This window comes from Vombatus ursinus, unplaced genomic scaffold (genome assembly GCF_900497805.2).
Source record: "Vombatus ursinus unplaced genomic scaffold, bare-nosed wombat genome assembly UNPS02014784.1, whole genome shotgun sequence".
NCBI classification, from domain to species: Eukaryota; Metazoa; Chordata; class Mammalia; order Diprotodontia; family Vombatidae; genus Vombatus; species Vombatus ursinus.
The window spans coordinates 4,075,697-4,097,479 of record NW_020954562.1 but is presented as its reverse complement, the minus strand read 5'-3'; the positions used below and the strand labels follow the sequence as shown (position 1 = coordinate 4,097,479).

Below are 21,783 nucleotides of genomic sequence, written 5' to 3'. Positions count from 1 at the left end.
TTTAAAAATAGCCACTTGCCTATAATGTATAGTTTTGAAAGTCCATTTTCCTGGAATCTCTACCCAAGGCGGTCATGCCAACTTCTAAGACGATCAATGCCTTGCTATAAGTCCAAGTGTGGGTTATGTGCTGAGAAGGTAAATCTGAGGTCCCTTCCAGGTCTAGGTCTGAGAACCCATGAACTTAAGTGAATAGTGAAGATAGAAGCACACAGGTAGGTATCTCTGTTTTCCTGCTTGTTACAAGGAAGTTTTCCTGCTACCCCTAAGGCCATCTTTGCTGAGGGCCAGCAGAAGCTGGGCAACAGTAACCTTCACCCTCTGATTCATTAGTGGGTTGATTCAGTCACCCATTTCTAGTACTGCGCTAGAGTTTCATTAACAAGCTAGACTAGTATTGGTTTATTTTCATGACTGTAATCTTACACTTAACTATGCCTGTGAGCTGTGTTCACAAGACACAGATGTCTTGGCAGTTGTGGGCAGCAGGGAGAGGGGGACAATAGACATACACACTTTACACAAGCTTTTATCAATCTGATCTCCTTATTTTAAAGTGGAACTTGGACTTTTCTCCACTCAAATTCTGCCCTATTTTTAAAAATATAAATGAAATCTTCACCTAACAGAATGGTACGTTGGTTCTACATTAAAACTGTTTAGAAAACCTGTCATAGCATAGCCCTATCTGGGGCCGTGAACTTGGATGGGAAAAATATAACATTTCTATTTCCACTAACCTCTGAGTGAAATTTAGTATCTCCTTCATACATAGACAACAATAGCCTTAACTTGCCTAGATTTTGAACATAATGTTTTATTTAATATTCACAAAGAATATATATTATTTTTTAAATATTCTGATAACTGTATTTCAATATTATAGTTCCTTATGTAATGCTGATTTTTATTTTATGTATTTACAAACCTTGGAAGGGTCCACAGTTTTCACTAGACAACAAAGGGATCCATGACCCATAAAAGGCTTAAAAACCTCTGTCTTAGAGGGTTATAGATTTAGGACTGGAAAGGGCTTAACTGAGGTGATCATCTAATCCACCCCCCTCGTTCCATAGAGCAGGAAGCTGAGGCCTTTAAGTTACTGGCACAATTTCACACAGGTAATATATAAGAGAGCTGAGATTCCAACCTAAGTCTTCCAACTGCAAATTCAGTGGTTTTTCCATGGCAACACACACAAATTTCTTTAGAAAAAATAATTAATTTTGCACAGTTCCAAAAGAACAAGGAGGAGAGAGACATTTAACGTCAAACAGGTATGTGTATGACCTTCAGGAAAATCCTTTAAAATGTTACACACTGAAGATGGATAGAATGGAAGATCCATAGCATGGATTCTGGTATAAGGCAGGTCTTATCTTGGACAAAGTATATATTTTCCATGAAGGAGATTTCTATAGGAAGATCCCATCATATGGCCATTTTACTTACAACATTTTTTCTTCTACATCATGAACTTTGAGGGCATTGTTACAACAGGATGTGGAAAGTGGGGTTGTGGAGCACGCAATTTACATAGGTATAGAAAAATGCCTCCATGAAACATTTTCTGGATAGATATTTACAAAGAGCCATTAAAAGTGGCTTTGCAACTAAGATGGTTTAAAACCCCTGCCTGCAGTCATGAACCATGACACCTCACAGAAAGGGGAAGCAGAACCAGTGAAAGGTTTTTTAAAAATGGTATCCACAAGCACAGGAGAGGAGCTCTGTGGTTATTCCAATTCATTTTCCTGGACTAGGTAAGGCCTGGGATTAGGGGAAAGGAATTCCTGATGAGGCTAAAGAACAGTCTTAAAGGCTAAGTTTCAGAGGAGGTCAGCAACCTATCACCAGGCTGCCAGGACAGAAGGCTAGTGTGGTTATAGCTGACAAACAAGATAGAAATCATAACTGCTTAACCGCTTCTGAAAAATCAGATCCCCTGAAAAGCCCAGTGACCACCCGTTTATTCAAATTCTGGTACAAGGAACACAGTGGAATTTGCAAGTCCATAAAGGCTGACCTTTTCTCAATCTGTTCAAATCCACAGTGGAAATGGTATTACTACGAGACGGTGGGACCCCAGCAGTGGGGATAGAGTAACTACTGTCCGTGTCTGAGGCAGTGCGGGTAATGCTACATGTTTCCACAGGTGATCGGTCGTGAGCTGGGTGTGGTTTCGGGGGCCGTGGCGGAGGAATATCTGGGATCGTCTCTAACTTGGACGTCTGACCCAAAGCTCCTTCTGGAAAAGTCCTTGGAATCTGGTACGTGTTCCCAGGTGTGGGGGGAATGTCATAACCAATGGAGATATGTCTCATTTGCGTTTCTAGTGAGGATGTTCCAGATGGCGTATTAAAAACATAAAGCTCTCCGTCCACATCGGTGCTCAGTGGAGATGCTGTCTTTGGTAAGACGTCATGGGAGAAACTCCGGGGCAGTTTATATAGGCCGGAGTCTATAGAAACAGAGGCAGCTCGGGAGGGTAGAGGGTCATACATGGTTTGCTGTTGAAAAAAGCCATTCACCGCATGTTTGCTCTGAGAGGAAGCAGAATTTTTATGAGAAGGGACATTATCGTTGCAGTCGGTCTCCGAAGAGGTGGATTTTGCCGAATCAGCGTGTGGTCTAGACAAGAATTGTTAAGGACAGAACAGATTGTTAGTATGGTGAAAGCACAGGATAACTTACTCAGTTTTAACCAAAAAAACAAAACCAAACAGCTTAACAATTAAAATATACAATTTGATTTTTTTTGGGGGGGGGGGGGCTGAGTGTCCTATTCACTCAGTCACAAAAATCACAGAACCTCTGAGATGGAAGGGAACTCAATTAGAATCTGGATCTAATCTGTGCTGTAAAAGGAAGAATCCCTTCAATACCATGCACGACAGTGATCATCCAGTCTTTGCTAGAAGACGTCTAACACAGAGAATTCTACTACCCCTCCAATGCATCCATTCCACCACAGGATAAGTTCAATTGTCAGGAAGCTTTCTCTTCTACCAGACTAAATTTGCTTCTTTGCAAATTCTCCTAATTGTTCCTAGATCTGTATTCTGGGGCCAAAAAACCCATCTAATGCTTCTACAGGACAGTCTTTGAAGTATTTGAAGACAGCTGAACTATTGTACTCCCCCTGAGTCTTCTCTTTCTCAAGCTAAACATCCCCAGTTTCTTCATTTTACATGTGCTCAAGGCCCTCTTTTGGACAGCTTCTAGATTATCTATGATACAGAGGCCAAAATGGAAAATTGCATTCCAAATGTGGTCTAACCAGGGCAATGAGCATAGTTATGCATCAAATGAATGGAAGGTAGCAGTTAAATTGTGAGGACAGAAAATATTCCAACTAGTACACAATAATATCACTACAAATAACAACTCCAAATGCACCCCAATTCCCCTTAGGTCTTCCACCTTCTCTGCCTTCCTTCACTCCCCCAAATTCTCCCACAACTAGACTCAGAAGGGTTATTAAACTCTGGGAAGGGTAAATGTTTAACATACAGACATATTCTCCCCTGAACACTTAAATGAAGCTTTACTAGGTAATTTTTACCCACTTATGTCCATCTCTTGCCTGGTACAGTTAAAAATATAAAGATGATACAGTTTGGTTAGAATTTGGTGTGAGCTATGTAGGTTTGCAGTGCAGGGATTTGATGGATTTTGCATTTTTATCTATTTTTCAGTTACTCCCCCTCACTGGAAACCAGCCAATAATGCAAGTACCATATGGGAAGAGAGTTAGAAATCTAAGAAACTTAATTAACCACCTCCAAGTCATAACAAACCTTAAGAAATGGAAATTACTTTTCTTCACACCATACCTTTTGTTTGGACATGCAGAGAAAGGTTCAGCTAAATTAGGATTGGAATTAAAGGTGCTGGGGGTTGGGGATGGGTTTCAAACAGCTTTCACACACACAAGCCAACACAAAACTAATGGCATTAGCAAAACCCATACCTTTCGGCTGATAGCTGAACAAGATGCACTCACCATCTGCTTAGGTTGAATGAGAACCCCTGGTGGATTTCAATGGAATAACTGAAATAACTTGGGATAAATTTTCTGTCTCCATCTCCTGGACCTCTCTGTAGCATTTGATACTGCTGACCATACGTTTTGAAAAAAAAAAACAAAAACAAACACTTTTCTCCCTTGGTTCTGTGACACTGCCACTATCCTGCTTCTCTCTCTTGCTTATCTTCCTGAGTTGGTCTCTCCTCCTTCTCAAGGTTCAATTGTCTAAGTCCCTTGTGTCTTGGCCATAGAATCACAAGCATTTTAGAACTGGAAGGAATCTAGAGACGATCTCAACACTCCATTTACGGATGGGGAACCTGAAGCCCAGAAAGTTTAAATGATTAGTCAAGGTCACAAAGTTTTGTAAGATGGGGAATGACAGTTAGCTATCTCCATATTTATTGATGCTGACAATCGTAATGGATTTATATAGCACTCTGAAGTTTGCAACATGTTTTATATACATCATCTCATTTAAACCTTTCAACAGACCATTCAGAATGGGATTATGAAATTCCACCCATTTTACAGGTGTGGAAATTGAAGTTCAGAGGTGAAGTGGCTTATCTATCATCATAAAATTAATGTTCAAGTTAGAATATGAAATCCCATGTTTTGATCCTGATTTTAATACAGTGCACTTTCCACTATGCCACAGAAACTCATTGGTTACCTTAGATACAAGAGTTTAGTGGCAGAAATGAGACAATAGTCCTGACCTTCAGAATTTCCAGTTCAATTTTTTCCCCATGATTTCATAGTTTCTCCCTGCTACTTGAGAAGCTACATGGCACTAACAGGCCAGAAGAAGTCTTGGTTTGAAGAAACCAGGCTCCAATAGTTCTTACTCATGTCAGCATGAGCAAATCACCTATCCTCTAAGTCTGTTTCCTCATCTATAAAATGAGGATAAAACAAACTGCACTATATACTTCACAAGGTTGACATGAGGCCTTGTTGTTCAGTCATTTTTCAGTCGTGTTTGACACTTCATGACTCCATTTGGGGTTTTCTTGGCACAGATACTGGAGTGCTTTGCCACCTCCTTCTCCAGCTCATTTTCCAGATGAAACAACTGAGGCAAATAGGGTTAAATGACTTGCCCCGAGTCACACAGCTAATAAGTGTTTAAGGCCAGATTTGAATTCAGGAAGATGAGTCTTCCTGACTCTAGGCCCAGCGCTCTATACATCTAGCTGCCTCTTGCCTTGAGGACAGCACTCTGTAGATTGGAAAGTATTATATAAATTGAATTCTGATTATTCTCCTTGTTACATTTTCTCCCTTGGGGAAAGCAGGATACAGTGGAAAATACTCTGGCTTAGGAATCAAGAGGATCTGGGTTCAAATCCCAGCTGTACTACTTAAAAGATTGGGGACTTTAGGCAAATCACTTTCTTTCCTCCTCTGTGAAATCATAACATTGGCAGAATGGGCAGCAGTTCTTAACCTCTAAGTGAAAACTAAGGATCCTTTTCCAGAATGTTTTAAAATGTACAATGTCAAATAGATAAGATTACAAAGGAAAGCAGATTAAACTGAAATGGAGTTATCAGTAGTTAATATACACATATAAATAAATATATTCATATGTATTTATTTTACATGTACAGATACATATGTGCATATACATGTGTGTACATACATGTGTATATATTTATATCTATCTCTCTCAATTACTATGTGCCAGGCACTGTACTTAGCACCTTACAATTATTATCTTAATTGATCCTCACAAGTCTGCTTGTTGTAATAGGTGCTATTATTATCCCCATTTTACAGATGAGTAAACTGAGGCAAAGAGGAACTAAAGTGATTTGCTCAGGGTTGCACGGCCAGTAAGTGTTAGAGGCTGGATTTGACCTTAGATATCCACTGTGCCATCTAGCTGCCCCATAATTTATCAAAAGGTACGTTCATAGGGCCCAGGTTAAGAACTCTTGGCCAAAATGAACTCCAAGGTCCCTTCCAGCTCTGGGTCATATAGGACTCATCCACTCTCATGGATTCAACCACTAATCTAATTCTTCATCCCCTATCCCCACCCCAGTTCTTGCCAGAGTCTGACTCATTACTTTCAACTGCCCAAAGGGTATTTCCGTGTGGATGCCCTACTGTCATCTTAAAGTCAACACCTTCCCTGTAAATTTATTGCTCAGCATCCCACCTTCCTTACTTGGATCCCGAGCAGCATCATTCCTCAATCCTATAGGCTTAAAGCCTTGCAGTTACCTTTGACCCTGTCCCTCTCTTTTACTCCATAGCTAACCAGTCACCAAATCTGGTCCCATTCTTCATACTGATAACAGATAAATGCAGAGGTTTAAATATAGACAGGAGCTGGAGCCAGTCTGACGCTCCTTGTAAGAACTAATTGTTAAATTTTCGGTATGAGCATTTACATCTCAGAAGCCAGCAACCTGTATAAATGAGGGCTTTTGTTGGTTATCAAGATTTAATTAAACTTAAAAGGCTGCTGTGTATATACCCCTCCACCCCACGGACAACCAGTTGTTACACATTTACCAGCACATCCCTGAATAAACACCATTTTCAGCATGTCATTTCCCCTGCTTGAAAAGCCCTAACAATTCTCTAGGAGGCAATAGGCAGAGCTGAATTCATACGATCACAGGCTTAGAGCTAGAAGATCTCAGAGGTCCAGCTCAATGCTATACAGGTATAGGATAGCCTTGGGGCAAAACCAGGATTTAATCCAGTTCTTTCCACCATCCTCCCAGACTTCCCAATTCAATTATTTCAACAAATTCAATTCAATGAACTTTTATGAAACAAGGCCCCGTTGAAGGGACTGGATATGCCACGATGAAAAACAGCACAGTCCTTCCCCTGAAGAAGCTAAAAAACTGGCAGGAGGTAAGAGATCTATAAACATAGAAATATTTGATGGCGAGTGACAGGAGTATCCTATGATCACAGATCTGGAGCTCGGAAGGAACCTCAGAGGGCACTTAGGCCAACTCCTTATTTTAGTGCCAACTCCTTATTTTACAGTGAAGGAAACTGAGGCCTAGGAGTTGAAGTGACTTGCCCAGGATCACATAAGTAAGCATCAGAGGCTGGACACAAACCCAGGTCCTCTGACTCCAGGCAAAAAGAAAGAGCTCTTTCCATCTGTATCATTTTGCTCTCTCACCCCTACCTCAAAGCACAAGTGTCAAAGTGATCCAGGAACATTTGAAGCTGGGGGAAGGGTGGGGGCAGGGAAAGCTTCATGGTAGAAGCAGCCCCTGGGCTGAGTCTGGAAGAAGATTTCAAAAGGCAGAAATGAACAGGACTATTCCAGGCAAGGGGTAATAGCCTATATAAAATCAAAGAGGTGTGAAGATCAAATTAATCAGATAATTCAACTAATGGGTTTAATTAATTAGTATCTACCTAAATTAATGCATTTAATTAATGAAGATTTAATTATCAAAGGCAAATTAAATCAGGGAGCAGATAGTTTGCAGTCCAATTTATCTGGAAGACAGTGTATGTAAAAGAGAAAACTATTAAAGAAGGCTAGAAAGGTAGGCTAGAGACAGGGGAAAAAGAGTAGGGATTTATATAGTGCCTACTATATGCTAGGCACTATACTAAGTGCTTTTTTTACAAATATTATCTCATTTGATCCTCACAACCATGGGAGATAGGGGTTATTTGCTGTTGTTGTTGAGTAATTCAGTTTTCTCTGACTCTTCATGACTCCACGGATCACAGTTTGCTAATGATGTCTGTGGGGTTTTCTTGGCAAAGATACTGGTGTGGTTCTCCACTTCCTTCTCCAGCTCATTTTACAGATGAGGAACTGAGGCAAACAGGGTCAAGTGACTTGCCCAGGGTCACAAAGCTAGTTAAGTGTCCGAGGCCAGATCTGAACTCAGATCTTCCTGACTGTAGGCCCGGTGCTCTATCCACTGAGCTCCCTAGCTACCCCCGGTGCTATTGTTATTCCCATTTTACAGCTGAGGAAACTGAGGCAAAGAAGGGAGAAGTGATTTGTCCAATGGAACAAAACCAGTAAGTATCTGAGGCCAGATCTGAATTCAGGTCTCTCTGATTCCAGGCCCACTGTGCCACCAAGCTACCTCAGACACATTGTGGAAGATCTTAAGCATCAGAATGAGGAGTTCTGACCTGTGTGTTACAAAGATTATTTTGGCAAACAGAAAATGGATAATAGATTGGGAAGAGAAAAGACTAGAGGCAGAGACAGCAGGGAGGAAATTATCACAACAGTCTAGTCAAGCATGTGTTAGTAAATATTTAACTTTTTTTTTTGGTGAGGCAATCGGGGTTAAGTGACTTGCCCAGGGTCACACAGCTAGTAAGTGTCGAGCGTCTGAGGCCAAATTTGAACTCAGGTCCCCCTGACTCCAAAGCTGGAGCTCTATCCACTGCCCCACCTAGCTGCTCCTAATGTTTAACATTTTTATTTCACATCAATGCCTTTAAAAAATAAAATGTATATACAACTTACTTTTAAGCTTAATCTGTGTTATTAACAGTTTTTTCATCAATTTCTTAAACCTAGATAATCAATAAAACACTAAATGGAGCCTTGATTTGTCACATTTATTGACTTTGGAAGTATAAATGCTCACACTGAAAATTTAACAATTGGCTCCAGCAAACCCCTGAGACTATGCAGGAGGCAATAAAGCCTTGAACTTGGTTGATGGAGGCAGACCGAAGAGACTTCGAGGGGAGAAATAGCGGGACTGCCCAGATGCCGTGAGGAGAAAGAGAGAGAGAGGGAAGTGGTCATAGAAGCAGGAAGAGTCCAGAGTAACTCTGAGGTTTCAAGTTTAGGGGACATGGAGGCTGGAGGCATCAATAGTAACTAACAGAGAAGTCCGCAGAAGGAGCATGTTTCAAGGGAAGATAATGAGATCAGCTGAAGACGAGTCCGAAATCCTTAGTCGAGATTCTGGAGAGTCTGACTTGAAGTTGTCTGTGCTACTGTGTATCCTACAATTCCCACCCCGAGGTCCGCTCTGTTTAGAACACATCGCTCAATCTGATCGCTTTACTTTTCATGTCTGTCCTCCCCTCTGCTTTCATGTTGTTCACATATGATTTGAAATGCAGTCTCCTGTGTCTCTGCCCATCCAAATCCTTACCCTGATTACAGGCACACCTAGTTCCCAACCACCTTTCTGTGACACCTTTCCAATGACTCAAGCCCATAGGGAGCTTTCCTTTCCCTGAATTATAATGCTAGTGTCCCCCATATTTTAATCCTTCAATTTATGCTGTCTTGTTCTATAATTACTTCATGTCTATGCTTTATGCATTAAATAGAATGTACATTCCTTGAGGGAGCATGACACTTGGGACTTAGTAGCTTTTTAATAAATAACTGTTAAGTTGGAAGTGAATTGAAAAAAAGGATTGTGTCCCCTAGCACTGTGTTGGGCATATAAGAGGTACTTTTTTTTTTTTTTAAAGCAGATATTTAATTTCACTGGTATAGAGAACTCCTGATGAGAAAACTGGTTCTGCAACACAGAGTGCCTCAATGAGGCACGGAAACATCCGATGATTTGTCTCAAAGTCACACAGACAGCACTCGTCAGAGTTAGGATCTGAATTCAGGTCTTCCTGACCCTGAGCTCTCTATTCTATTACTGCCTCTCTAGTACCCTGAAGTACTTATTAAGAGATTCCTACTTATTCATAATTTATATACCGAACATGATTGCAGAATGATTGATTATACGGCTATTCCTACCAGAGCAGCACAGCATTGCAACAGCTGTGCCCTCACCGATCAAATGAAATAATATATACAAAGTGTTTTATGAACCTTAAAGACCTATGTAAATGTGAGCTATTATTGGTTAAGAGATGACTCCAGGCAAAAGGGAAAACGTATTAAAAACCTGTAGTATGGCAGTCCATTTGAAAAAGTCAACAATGGAATAGTGACACTCCTACTTTTAAGAGGAACCTTGGTTAGTTATGGAGGAAGTAAAGCTGGAGATATGAAATCTTAAAACACACACAGCAAACAGTGCAAAATCAAGTTAGAATGTATATTATTAACTAGTGAGATTAAAAAAAAAACAACCTTTCTTCTACAGGCAAAATCCCATCACAACAAATACAAAGAACCTTCCTCTGGTCAAAGGAGAAAATGCCTTCCACACCCCCATAAAAGGCCCACAAGCAAAAGCTCAGTATACCTCACTACAAAAGACTATACAACAGATCCAAAGAATAAGGTCCTGGCTCACATGATGGTAACCTACTATAAAGAAAGAACTTGTTTGACAACTTAATTACCATGTGCTTTAAGGGCAGAGAAAGGAGTCAGTCCCAAGTTTCCCTTTTTATGGTTCTTTAAATGCTTTTACATCCATCATCAAGTCAGTGTGATGCACTGATCAGGAAAGTCAGGAAACACTGGGCTCTGGGCCAGGCTACCCATTTACTAGCTGTGAGACCCTGGATAGCCCCCTAGCATACCCCAGCTAACTCACCAGGAGTTAAGTCAAGGGCTCTGAAATCTGGGCTACCCACTTACTATCTGTGAGACCCTGGACAACCCCCTAGCATACCCCAGCTAACTCACCAGGAGTTAAGTCAAGGGCTCTGAAATCTGGGCTACCCATTTACTAGCTGTGAGACCCTGGACAGCCCCCTAGCATACCCCAGGTAACTCACCAAGAGTTAAGTCAAGGGCTCTGAAATCTGGGCTACCCACTTACTAGTTGTGAGACCCTGGACAGCCCCCTAATACTCCAGGTAACTCACCAGGAGTTAAATCAAGGACTCTGAAATCTGGGCTACCCACTTACTAGCTGTGAAACCCTGGACAACCCCCTAGCACACTCCAGGTAACTCACCAGGAGTTAAGCCAAGGACTCTGAAATCTGGCGAGAAGGAGCTCCTTCCTACACTGTTTCCCCATTGGTGAATCATATGCAAGTCTCTTGACTCAAAGCTCTTTCTAAACTAAAGAGGCATCAAATAACTATTGCCTTCCAACTCTCCTTACCCCTATCTCCCTCAAATATACCAATTAGCTATGCAGACCCACCTAAAATGTCAAACTAGACATGATTAGATCCAGGACTGTGGAAGAGGAAGGTAGGATTTTTTTTAATTTTTTTTTGCGGGGGGGATTTAGAAAGGTTCTGAATCCTTCCAACTTTAGAGAATCATTGTTTCAGAACTGGAAAGAACCTTCAAGATCATCTAGTTCAACCCCGTCATTTTACAGGTGAGGAAACTGAGAAGACTTTCTCAAGGTCATTTGTAATTGCCAATGTTGGGATTTGGGTCCAGTTCTTTATGACTCCAGGTCCCCAGACCTTTCCTTTGTATCATATTCTGTCTCCTAGATTCAAATTGATTCTCCCTGGTCACTCAGATGAAAAAGAGGAATTCTAGCAGTATATTTTAATTAAATTAAATTCCATTCCAATTCAACAATTTGGATGTCCCTCGGCCTTTGTTATGTAGGGATTTTACCTGTTGTAATTAATTCCTCACACACAGACATCCCCATTCCCCCAAGGAGCCACAGAACACCAACACTCACAGCAATGGGATCTTTTTGCTTTCAAAGTCTTCGAGAAGTAGATATTCCTCTCCTTCTTCAGAAACAAAAGAGGACCCTTGGCTGGTTTATAATCACATAAGAAATGGAGTAAGATCACCATTTACACATCAGTGAAATCTCGTAGGCAAGTTAAGTCCGCAACAGAGGCTACATCTAACAACCTGCAGCAGCATACAGCCTTCTGACAGAGCCTTGTGAAATGAGCCTGCACCCTGCAACCCACAGTTAAGATCTCTCCTGCCACCTCCCTGCATATCAATTAACCTCAATATACGACATAATTCCTGCAGGGAAAGCAGACCTCTAAGCTTGAGTTGCAAAAGCTGTAAACACCACATTTTAAAAAAGATCAGACAGTGAAGGATTTTACCTTGTGGGTTCAAGCTTCTTGCTTTGACAGTTGATGAGCAAGAGGTAGTCTTGGGGATCATCCTGAATGGGAAGAGGTTCCAGGTGTGCTGGTAAATTGATTAGCTGATAGGGAGGAGGTAGAGTGCCAGAGGATGGATCCATCTGCATAGAGGGTGGGGACGTATTTACAGCTAAAGGGAAGTCAGTTGAGGGCTGCAAAGAGCCAGGTGGTTTCACAATATCTGGAAAGCAAAACAGAAATATCAAGTGGTAGTCTCTCTTGTCCCATTTGGAGGAATTTTTACTTAGCATTTTAGGTTGGACAGGTCCTCAGATATTGTCCACCTTCTTCATTAGACTAATGAGGAAAGTGAGGCCCAAGAGGTGAAGTGACCTATACATAGTCACACAGGTAGTAAGTGGCTTAGCCAGGATTTGAATCCAAATTCTCAGACAAGAAATATAATCAAATCAATCAACAAGTATTCATTAAGCACCCTCTAAATACGTACTTTATAAATAAATGTATTGCTTAAATTTCTCTAAAGAAATTAAATTGATCATAAATTATAAATTTATTATTACAATAATTTAAAATAAATTACAAGTTTGATATTTTAATAAATGCTGAGTTATTATTACATATTACATTTAAATAAATTAAATAAATGTATGGCCTAATTAAAATTGCAATTATAAAGTCAAATCAATAAACAAGTATTATTAAGTATCTATAATGTGCCAGAATTGTGGTAGGATTTGGGATACAAATACAAAGAATGAAACATTCTCTATTCACAGAGAGCTGCATTTTAATAGGGAGGGCCAACAAATACATACATACATACATACATATATATATATATAAAATATATATATACACACACACACATATAGCAAAAATATAAAATGAATAAATACAAGTATACACAGAGTATGTTAAATGCAAAGTAGTTTAAGAGGGAATACTAGTTGTTGTTTGTCCTTTGTTTTTGAAGAGGACCAATGACATCACAGGTGATGTCTTTACTTGCTCATACACTGGACTTAAGTGAGGTAGAGTTGCACAAAGTCATCACCCTTACTCTTTCTTCCAGAGATCAAAGTCCAGTGGCAGGACAAAAGTCAAGATGGCTGGTGATGGCCAGGGATGCAATGGATGACCAAGGCATCTTTGATATCTGACCAGACTCTAAGTGCTCCACAGCACCTGCTTCAGCTGCCTTCATGGCCGCTAGAACAAATTGTTCTCATCTGCCCATCCTACTGGGAAGTCTTCACATGCTTGTGGTAGATATTCCCCTAACTTGCTAACAGGTTTGAGACCTGTTAGTTACCTTCAGCCTGTCAGCCGAGATGGTTTTACTGGGGTGTGGCTGCTGCACATGCCATAGCTTTTTGGAGTCACAGGTGAGAGTTGGGTGAAAGGTGAACATCAAATGTAAATGAGCAGTCCTGAAGAGGGCTTGACAGCCCTCACACCAAGATGCTAGTCCTCCCTGCACACCCCATATATCTGCATACTAATAGTTGGAAGAGATGAGGAAAGGTTTTCTTCAGAAGATGGTACCTGAGCTGCATCACAAAGGAAGCAGGGGAATCTATGAGATGGAGGTAAGGAGGGTCTGCAATGTAGTCTTGGGGGACTGACACTGCAAAGGAATCCAGAGATGGAATCTCAAGTGGGAGAAGCAAAGATAAGGGCAGGTCACAGAGTACAGGAGGGGAAATTATGTCCAATGAGGCTATACATTTTCTTTGAACTCTGTAATTTCCCCACTACTCTACACAAACAGCTTTAGGAAGACGAAAAAGACCACTTCATCTTAACCAATTATTGTTTATTTAACACAATTTATATAGAAGAGAATTAATTCTTTCTTAACTGAAATAGGGATGTAACAAAGAAGATTCTCCATTCTACATGATTTGAAAAGGCCTTATCCTACAGCTTCCTCTAAAATGATCTGACAGCCCCCTACTAATGTAAGAAGAGTGGTGGATCAGCAGTTAAAGGAGCTGCATTTGAATTCCAGTTCTGATGCTACCTGTTTGTACTGAAGCAAGTGCCTGCCTCTCTCTGGGCCACAATTTCCTATAAAATAAGGGGGCTGGATGAGATGAGCTCTTAAGGTCTCTTTTGGATCTAAGTCATATGAACTCATAATAAATAAATGATCACAGGAATTGGCAAAGGCAGTTCTCAACACAAAAAATGCAAACTGTCTTGATAAAAAGAAATATTAGAAGATACTCCTACTCCATTCCACCCCTTTGCAGAGGTGAGAGGTCCACAAGTATGAACCTATTTTTGGACATTTTCAATGTATTGCTCAATTATGCTTATTTTTCCTCTTTTTTTGCAAGGGGTGGTCTTCAAATATAATTTGTTATATTGAGATGGCTCTCCGGGAGGGGGAAAGAGAGGGATACTAAGTGAAACCGGTGATGTAAAATCAATACATCAATAAAACATTTTTAAAAGAATGAAAAAAAGAAATAAAAGCTATCACCAACCATGTAAAAAAGCTCTAAGGCAATAAAAATAAAAGAATTACAAATCAAAACAATTCTGAGGTTCCATCTCCCACCTATCAGAATGGCAAAAATGACAAGAAAGGGAAATGACAATTGTTGGATGGACTTTGGGAGGACAGGCATACTAATGCATTGTTAGGGGAATTATGTTCTGGAAAGCAAAGTGGAGCCATCCCCCCAAAAGTAGCTAAATTGGGCATTACACTTTGACTATCCCAAGGACGTGAAAGACAGAATGCAAAGGTTCACATATGCAAAAACATTTACAGTAACATTTTTTCCAGTAACAAAGAACTGGAAACAAAATGAGTGTTAATCTATTGGGGAATGACTGAACAAATTCTGGTATATGAATGTAATGGAATTTTACTGTGTCATAAAGATGATGAGAGGGGTGGCTTTAGAGAAATCTGGAAGGTATCATGTAGACTGATACAGAGTAAAGTGAGAAGAACCAGGAGAACAATTTATACAGTGATAACAACACTGTAAAGGTAAACAACCACGAAAGACTCCAAAACTATGATTAATGCAATGGTCGATCATTAACTTCCACTCATGAGCAGAAAGGTGATCCTTAGAGGTACTTTCTGAGGCATTTTTTTTCAGACATGGTTTTTATGGATTTGTTTTGAGTAAACATATTTACCTGGGACAAGAGAGGGTTTTTTTGGTTTTGTTTTTTTTTGGTGAGAGGTGGGGGGAAATACTAAAAAAAGAAAAAAAAGAAAAAATAGTCAATGAATAATTAAAAATACACAGAAGAGAGCAGAAAGAAGTTCAGAAGGGGACACACAACAAAGGCAGTGCTGGTACTACCAAATTAAATTTGAAACATACAAAAAATTCACCAGCTGCACATAATTGAGAGTCAAGAGTTTGATTTGCAGTCTTCTTTTGTTTGTTTTATAAGGACATGTTCATGCTTGTTGATATTTGTCAAGTTCATAATAATTAAAAGAAAAAAAATCTCATGAGCATGCTTTGCTCTGTGTAGCAGAACAGTCCAGCTTCTTTCCAACAAGATAGGCAACATCAAACTCCTAGAAAGGACTGTTTCTTACTTAAATCCCCATTCTTATAATTTAAAATAGCCCTGCAGTACAATGGTACAGCACTTGGCCCTGAGATTATCTTGTTATGTATTTTCTCTCTTTTTCCCGGTATTTCAGCATTTTTTCTCAGCAGTCACAGGAAAAAAAATTTCTAAATCTAGGAACAGCAAAAACAAAATCTATTTCCACCAGGAAGATTCCCCACAAATGAGTCATGTTTGTTACACAATCTATGGCATCTGTATGATCACAATGTCACCAGACCAAAGACCTAGCCCTGGAAAGGCCATTAGAGGTCATCTAGTTTGACCCCCTTATTTTACAGATGCTAATGTCAGTTCTGTCTTCCGTAAGTAGGAGACAGACTGGTTATAGGTGCAGGTGGTAAGGGTGTACTCCTTGTTAACACTTTGGCCAGCAACTCTCCCTCCCATGTGGAAAGTTCCTAATATCAAAACTTTTATAATATTTTGCAGGATTAGTCACTTGGCACCTTTAAAAAAAACCCTTTGGCTGATGCCTCACTGTGGCATGGATGTGACCCCGGGTTCTATGCCAGGGCATCACAAGCCCTGGCAGGTTTTACCACGCTGGAAAGGTGTGAAGTATGGGTCACGCTAGGGACTAGGTATCAGCTGCCTTCAGGACTAGGCTGCTTAAGCAAAGACAGGCTCATAAGGAGAAGACTGGCCACCAGGTTATAAATTTACGTAAGTGGATAAGACCTTTCAGGTCCCTACCAGCTTTACCATCTATGACCCTACGTCCATGCCTGACCCCTTGTTTCACTGATGAGTCCCTTCTGATGCCTTCATTTTGGGGACAGATCCAGGTTCACTATGCTTCATTCAACATTTTGATTTTCTTGGACTTCACCACCATGATAAAGGTATTATGAAAAGCTTTCTTCTCATCTTCCAGGCTACCTGGTCCCTGTAGGGGTACCTTCTCCCCAGGTCCCTTTTATAGGCTGTCTTCTCTTATTAGAATCTAAGCACCTTGACGGCAGGAACTGTTTCTTTTTACTTGTATAGGCATCCCTCATGCTTAACATTAGCACAGTGCTATATTATATATATACTAATATACTATATATATATTCTAATATACTATATTAGCATATAGTAAGCACTTGTAAATGCTGACTGCCTGACTACTTCTTGGTACTCTCTTAATGTGTCCAATGAACAATTAGGCAAACTGTTAGAGGAAATGATACACATCCATATTGACAATCTTGCTGTAAATGAAAACAGAAGATAAAGAGAGGGAAGCTAAATGGAAGGAGAACTCCCAGGTTCCTGGGCAGAGATGAATATAAGAGTTGGTCATGTTGGTTTTATTGGGCTGCCAGGGGTGGAGCCGAGATGGTGGAGTAAAAGTAGTGACTGGCTTGAGTTCTCCCCCAAACCCTCCAAATTCCTATAAAAAATGTCTCTAAACAAATTCTAGAGCAACAGAACCCACAAAAAGACAGAGTGAAACAAATTTCTAGCCCAAGATGACCTGGATGGTTGATTGGAAAGATCTATTGCACTGGGCTGGGAGAAGAGCACAGTTCAACATGGGCCTGCAGGCAAAGAATAGGCCTCAGCGAACCTGGAGCAGTCCTTAGGGGACTGAATCAAGGGCAGCTGTGGCGGTTTCCAGACTTCTCAACCTACAAATGCCAAAGATAATTTAGAAGTTCAGTAGGAGAGGTCTGTTGGACCGTAGTGAAAGAGGAACTTAGTCTGGCCCCAGTCCCAGCACAGCCCCAGGGCAGAGGCTGCTTCCGGAACTCTCGACCCACACATGGAGGGGGGATGGAGTGGCTGAACAGAGGGGGATTTTGCAGGGATCTCTTTGCTGGTGCCAAGGCAGGATTCTCTTGATTTGCCCATGTCCATTTCCTCTAACAGTTTGCCTAATTGGATCTGGGTCACAGTTCTAGGTCGAGGAAGAGCACTGGTGACGTGGTGCTTGTGGAGGCGGTGGAGAGGGAATTCTCCTCACAGTTTCAAGGCAGAAAAGCGTGCTTGTGGTCACTCATAGACCACAGCACAGTCCAGGAAAGGAGTAAGCACCTCACCTCTGATCATATCACCTTGGAAGAACTGAAAATTTATAGTATCTCTGAAAACAGCTGCACAAAACCCCCAAAGCTTGGGATAGTACATTCTCCACACTGGAAGCAGATCCCTACTTTCACAAAGAGTTTAAAATATTGCAAGCAGCCAGAAAGAAATAATTCAAGTATTGTGGAAACACAATCAGGATAACCCAAGATTTAGCAATTCTACTTTAAGGGGCTGGAGGGCTTGGAATATAATATTCTGGAGGTCAAAGGAGATATGATTACAACCAAGAATCACCTACCCAGAAAAACTGAGTATAATCCTTCAGGGGAAAAAGTGGACAGTGAGTGAAATAGAGAACTTTCAAGCATTCTTGATCAAAAGACCTGAGCTGAATAGAAAATTTGACTTTCAAATACAAGACCCAAGAGAAGCATGAAAAGGTAAATAGGAAAGAGAAATCATAAGGGACTTATTAAAGTTGAACTGTTTACATTCCTACATGGAAAGATGATATTTGTAACTCATGACACCTTTCTCAGTATTAGGGTAGTTGGAATGAAAAAAATTATATGTATATATACATACAGAGGGTGAGTTGAAGATGAAGGGGTGATATCTAAAAAATAAAATAAAATTAATGGGGCTTTATTGGGCTTCCAAAGGCAACGAGAAGAATCATTTCATGAGATACTGTAATGCCCACAGTAAGCAAAAATCCAACAGGCTGTTAGGAACATGACAGATTACAGCCCCTCCCCCCATCAGATGCATCAAGTCAAGCAGAGAAATCCCATGAAGAACTTAATCAGAGTATACATACTAAGTCAACATACAGATGAGTTACTGATATATGGGTGTGTGTATACATACGAACATATATGAATGCAATTTTCACACCGGGAGGTTCCTACACTAATTAAAAAACTGGTCTTGACCAAAAATCAAAAAAACACTGCCCCCCTCCCCCCAATTTTCATCAATGAGGACAGCAGAATCAGTACATATATACACTACAAAAGGAATTCTTAACTTGGGGGCTGTGAACTTAAAAAGAAAAAAACAAACCTGATAACTTTATGTCGATGGAATTGCTTTACTTTGTAATCCTACATATTTTAACCATTATTCTGAGAAGGGATCTATCTATAGGCTTCTCCAGACTACCAAAGGTATCCATGACACCCCAAATGGTTAAAAACCCCTGTTCTTCAACCTCAGGAAGAAATCTTGGTGGTCACCTATATGAAGTCCCTTATTTATTTTACAGATAAAGAAACTGAGGTTCAGAAAACGTAAGTGACCTGCCAGTTAATAGCAGAGTTCCCCTTCAGCTCCAATAGGCAAAGGCACTTGAAGCGATGGGGTCAGAAAAGAGCAGTTAAACTGGACCAAAAGGTAACTATGCCTTTAAAAGGCACTCAGGTGATCACACTGGAGATGTCTATCTCAAAGCAGGTAAAATTCCAAAAGAATGTAAAAGATTGCAGATAATACAAGATAATACTTTTACCCAAAACAGGAAACTGAGAAGACATCAGCATTCTGATTCATATACTTGTCTTCTCATCTCACATAAAATCTTTATGAGAATAGTTCACGTACATATCAAAGCTGTCCATGATGAAAACAGGAAAAGAGGACACATGATATTCCTGTAGAAAATCGTATCTTTAGAGGCATATAACTGACTGAGGGGTATAGAAAATACAAAAGCCTTCTGGGTCGATTGCCTGTTGATTTTTAAAAAGCACTTAAAATTTTTTTATTTCATTAAATATTTTTAAATTGCATATTTCAAAATTTTTAATATTCATTTTTCAAAATTTGCATTCCAAATTCTCTCCCTCCTTCCCACTCCTCCCTCATCCCTTTACAAGGCAAAATTATATTGATCATCCATGTGAAGTCATGTAAAACATATTTCCATATTAACCACATTGCAAAAGGGAACATAAACACATATACACACACACACACAAACAAGGAAAATAGAGAAAGTAAGAAAAGTATGCTTCATCTGCACTCAGAGTTCATTAGTTCTCTTTCTAGAGGCAGATATCAATTTTTTTTTTTTATCATGGGTCCTTTGGAATTTTCTTGGATCATTGTCTTAATCTGAGAAGACAAGCCAAAAAAGTAAACTCAGTAAAACAAAACACAGCCATGAAGGCTCACTTCAAACAAGGTGTCCCCTATGAATAAGTTAAAAAAAATCAAGACTAAGATGTATATAGCTATGGACATAACTTCTAAAAATGCACCAAGTACTGATATCAGATAAGACATAACAGGGAGACATATGTTCACCTTAAATGTTTTTCGGTGCCAGAGAAGATGTCTTGTATAGAATCTAAATAAAATGATTCCCTATTGATGGTCAGGTTCTCCAAATGCTTATAAATGTCATCGTGGTAATTATATAAATTGCTAGGATACCACAAAATCTCCTCAGTGAAATGTGCTGTAAAGGGAAAATGATGGTATAGCCATGCACACTAAAAAACCAAAATATATATAACACGCATAGATAACAACGTAACCAAGAATTAAATATGGTGAGATTGGGCTGGATAACATTTGAGAAACCATATGCTTTCAATGATTTCAACCTGTCCACTGTCAAAACAAAACAAAACAAACCCATCATATTCTCTCAATGATGCTATATGATTAGAATTCATGGAATACCATAATTAAGGATAATCAAAATTACAAGTAACCCAAAGGATATAGGAAAGATTTATGGTGAAAAAAAATTAAAAATATTTAATGAAATAAAAAAATTTTAAGTGCTTTTTAAAAATCAGCGACGGACTGTAGCATATCATCAACAATAATTTGAATGCAACAAGTGTTGCAAATGACATTACTGAAGGTGAATGACTGTAAAAAGAGCTGGGTTTATCATGAAGCAGAATGAGAAAAAAAATCAACAATCCAAGATATTAAAAAAAAACAGAAGAAGCCTTATAAGTAGGGATTAGAAGTATCTGGGTGCAGAGTAGGTGCTTAATAAGTAATTGTTGATTTACTGATTGATTCTAGCATGTTGGAAAAAATTATGGACAGACCTGGACCTGAATAAGTTAGAAAGGCATGGAGGAATTGCAAATCCCATTTGACGGGACTTAGGAGATATGCATTCAGGTCCTGGATTCTGTGCTTATTAGCGGTTGAACAAGCAAGTCACTCCTCTTTTTCAGGCCTCAGTTTCCTCATTTGTAATAGCTGGCTAGCAACACCTACATAGCCCACGTAACAGGATTGTTGTGAGAAAGACACTTTGTGAGCCTTTAAGTGGTACAGAAATGTGAGCTCATAGAGCACTGGCCCTGAAGTCAGGAGACCCTGGGCAAGGCACTTAACCCCAACTGCCTCAAAAACAAGAAAAAGAAAAAAAAGTGAGTTGTTTCTATAGAGTGGTTACCCACAAGGATGAAATAACAGATCCACAAAAACATGGAAGCAATTTGTTAATGCTCATGTCGTTTTTCTGGGTAGGCAATGTGCTTGCTCGCGCTCTCTCTCTCTCTCTCTCTCTCTCTCTCTCTCTCTCTCTCATTCTCTCTCTCTCTCATTCTTATTCTGATAATGACCAAAGAAATGGACAAGGACAAAGTCCAATTTTCATACCATTACGCTTCCTTAATACTGAAAGAAAACCCATTTATACTATAAACATCTGCCTTCAAGATTAATTTCCTTTTTACAATCAGCTGCTTCTTCCTTTCAAGGGTCATCTTTGCAAACCTTGACAGAATAATTTGTCTTAATTAATGAAATAAATCCTTTAATTGAGTTCTAGTTTGGTCCCACACTTCCTAAACAGATAGAGGTCATCGAATTCAAAACCCCCCCCCCCCACACACACCCCTTGTTTTTACAGATAAGGGAAATAAAGCCCAGAAAGGTTAACTGCCTTGACCTTGATCTCACAGGTAGTAAGAGGCAGAACCAGGACCCAATTCAAGCCTAGGCCCTCAGATTCCAAATTCAGTATTCTTTCCTCTGCAGGCTCTCTCCTTTTCCTGAGGTTACAATTCTGTACTAACTGTGGCACTGTTCTGAAAAGCCCCCAACAACAACAACATTTTAAAAATAAAGGGAGACTGAAAACTACATTATCCACATTTCTCCTAAAAGTCTTGATATTGAATAAAACTTTCTCTCCTT

At 39.8% G+C, this 21,783-nt stretch overlaps 1 protein-coding gene across 2 annotated transcripts in view; it reads right to left on the bottom strand.

The window, feature by feature from the left end:
- Positions 1-21,783, bottom strand: part of GAB1 (GRB2 associated binding protein 1) — a 185,029-nt gene that overhangs the window by 25,828 nt on the left and 137,418 nt on the right. For both annotated transcript variants that reach the window (XM_027866865.1, XM_027866866.1), the window contains exons 3-4: positions 11,977-12,199; positions 2,027-2,631 (exon numbers count right to left, since the gene is read on the bottom strand). In XM_027866865.1, the coding sequence (XP_027722666.1) occupies positions 2,027-2,631; positions 11,977-12,199 (828 nt within the window). The remainder of the gene's footprint in view (positions 1-2,026; positions 2,632-11,976; positions 12,200-21,783) is intronic.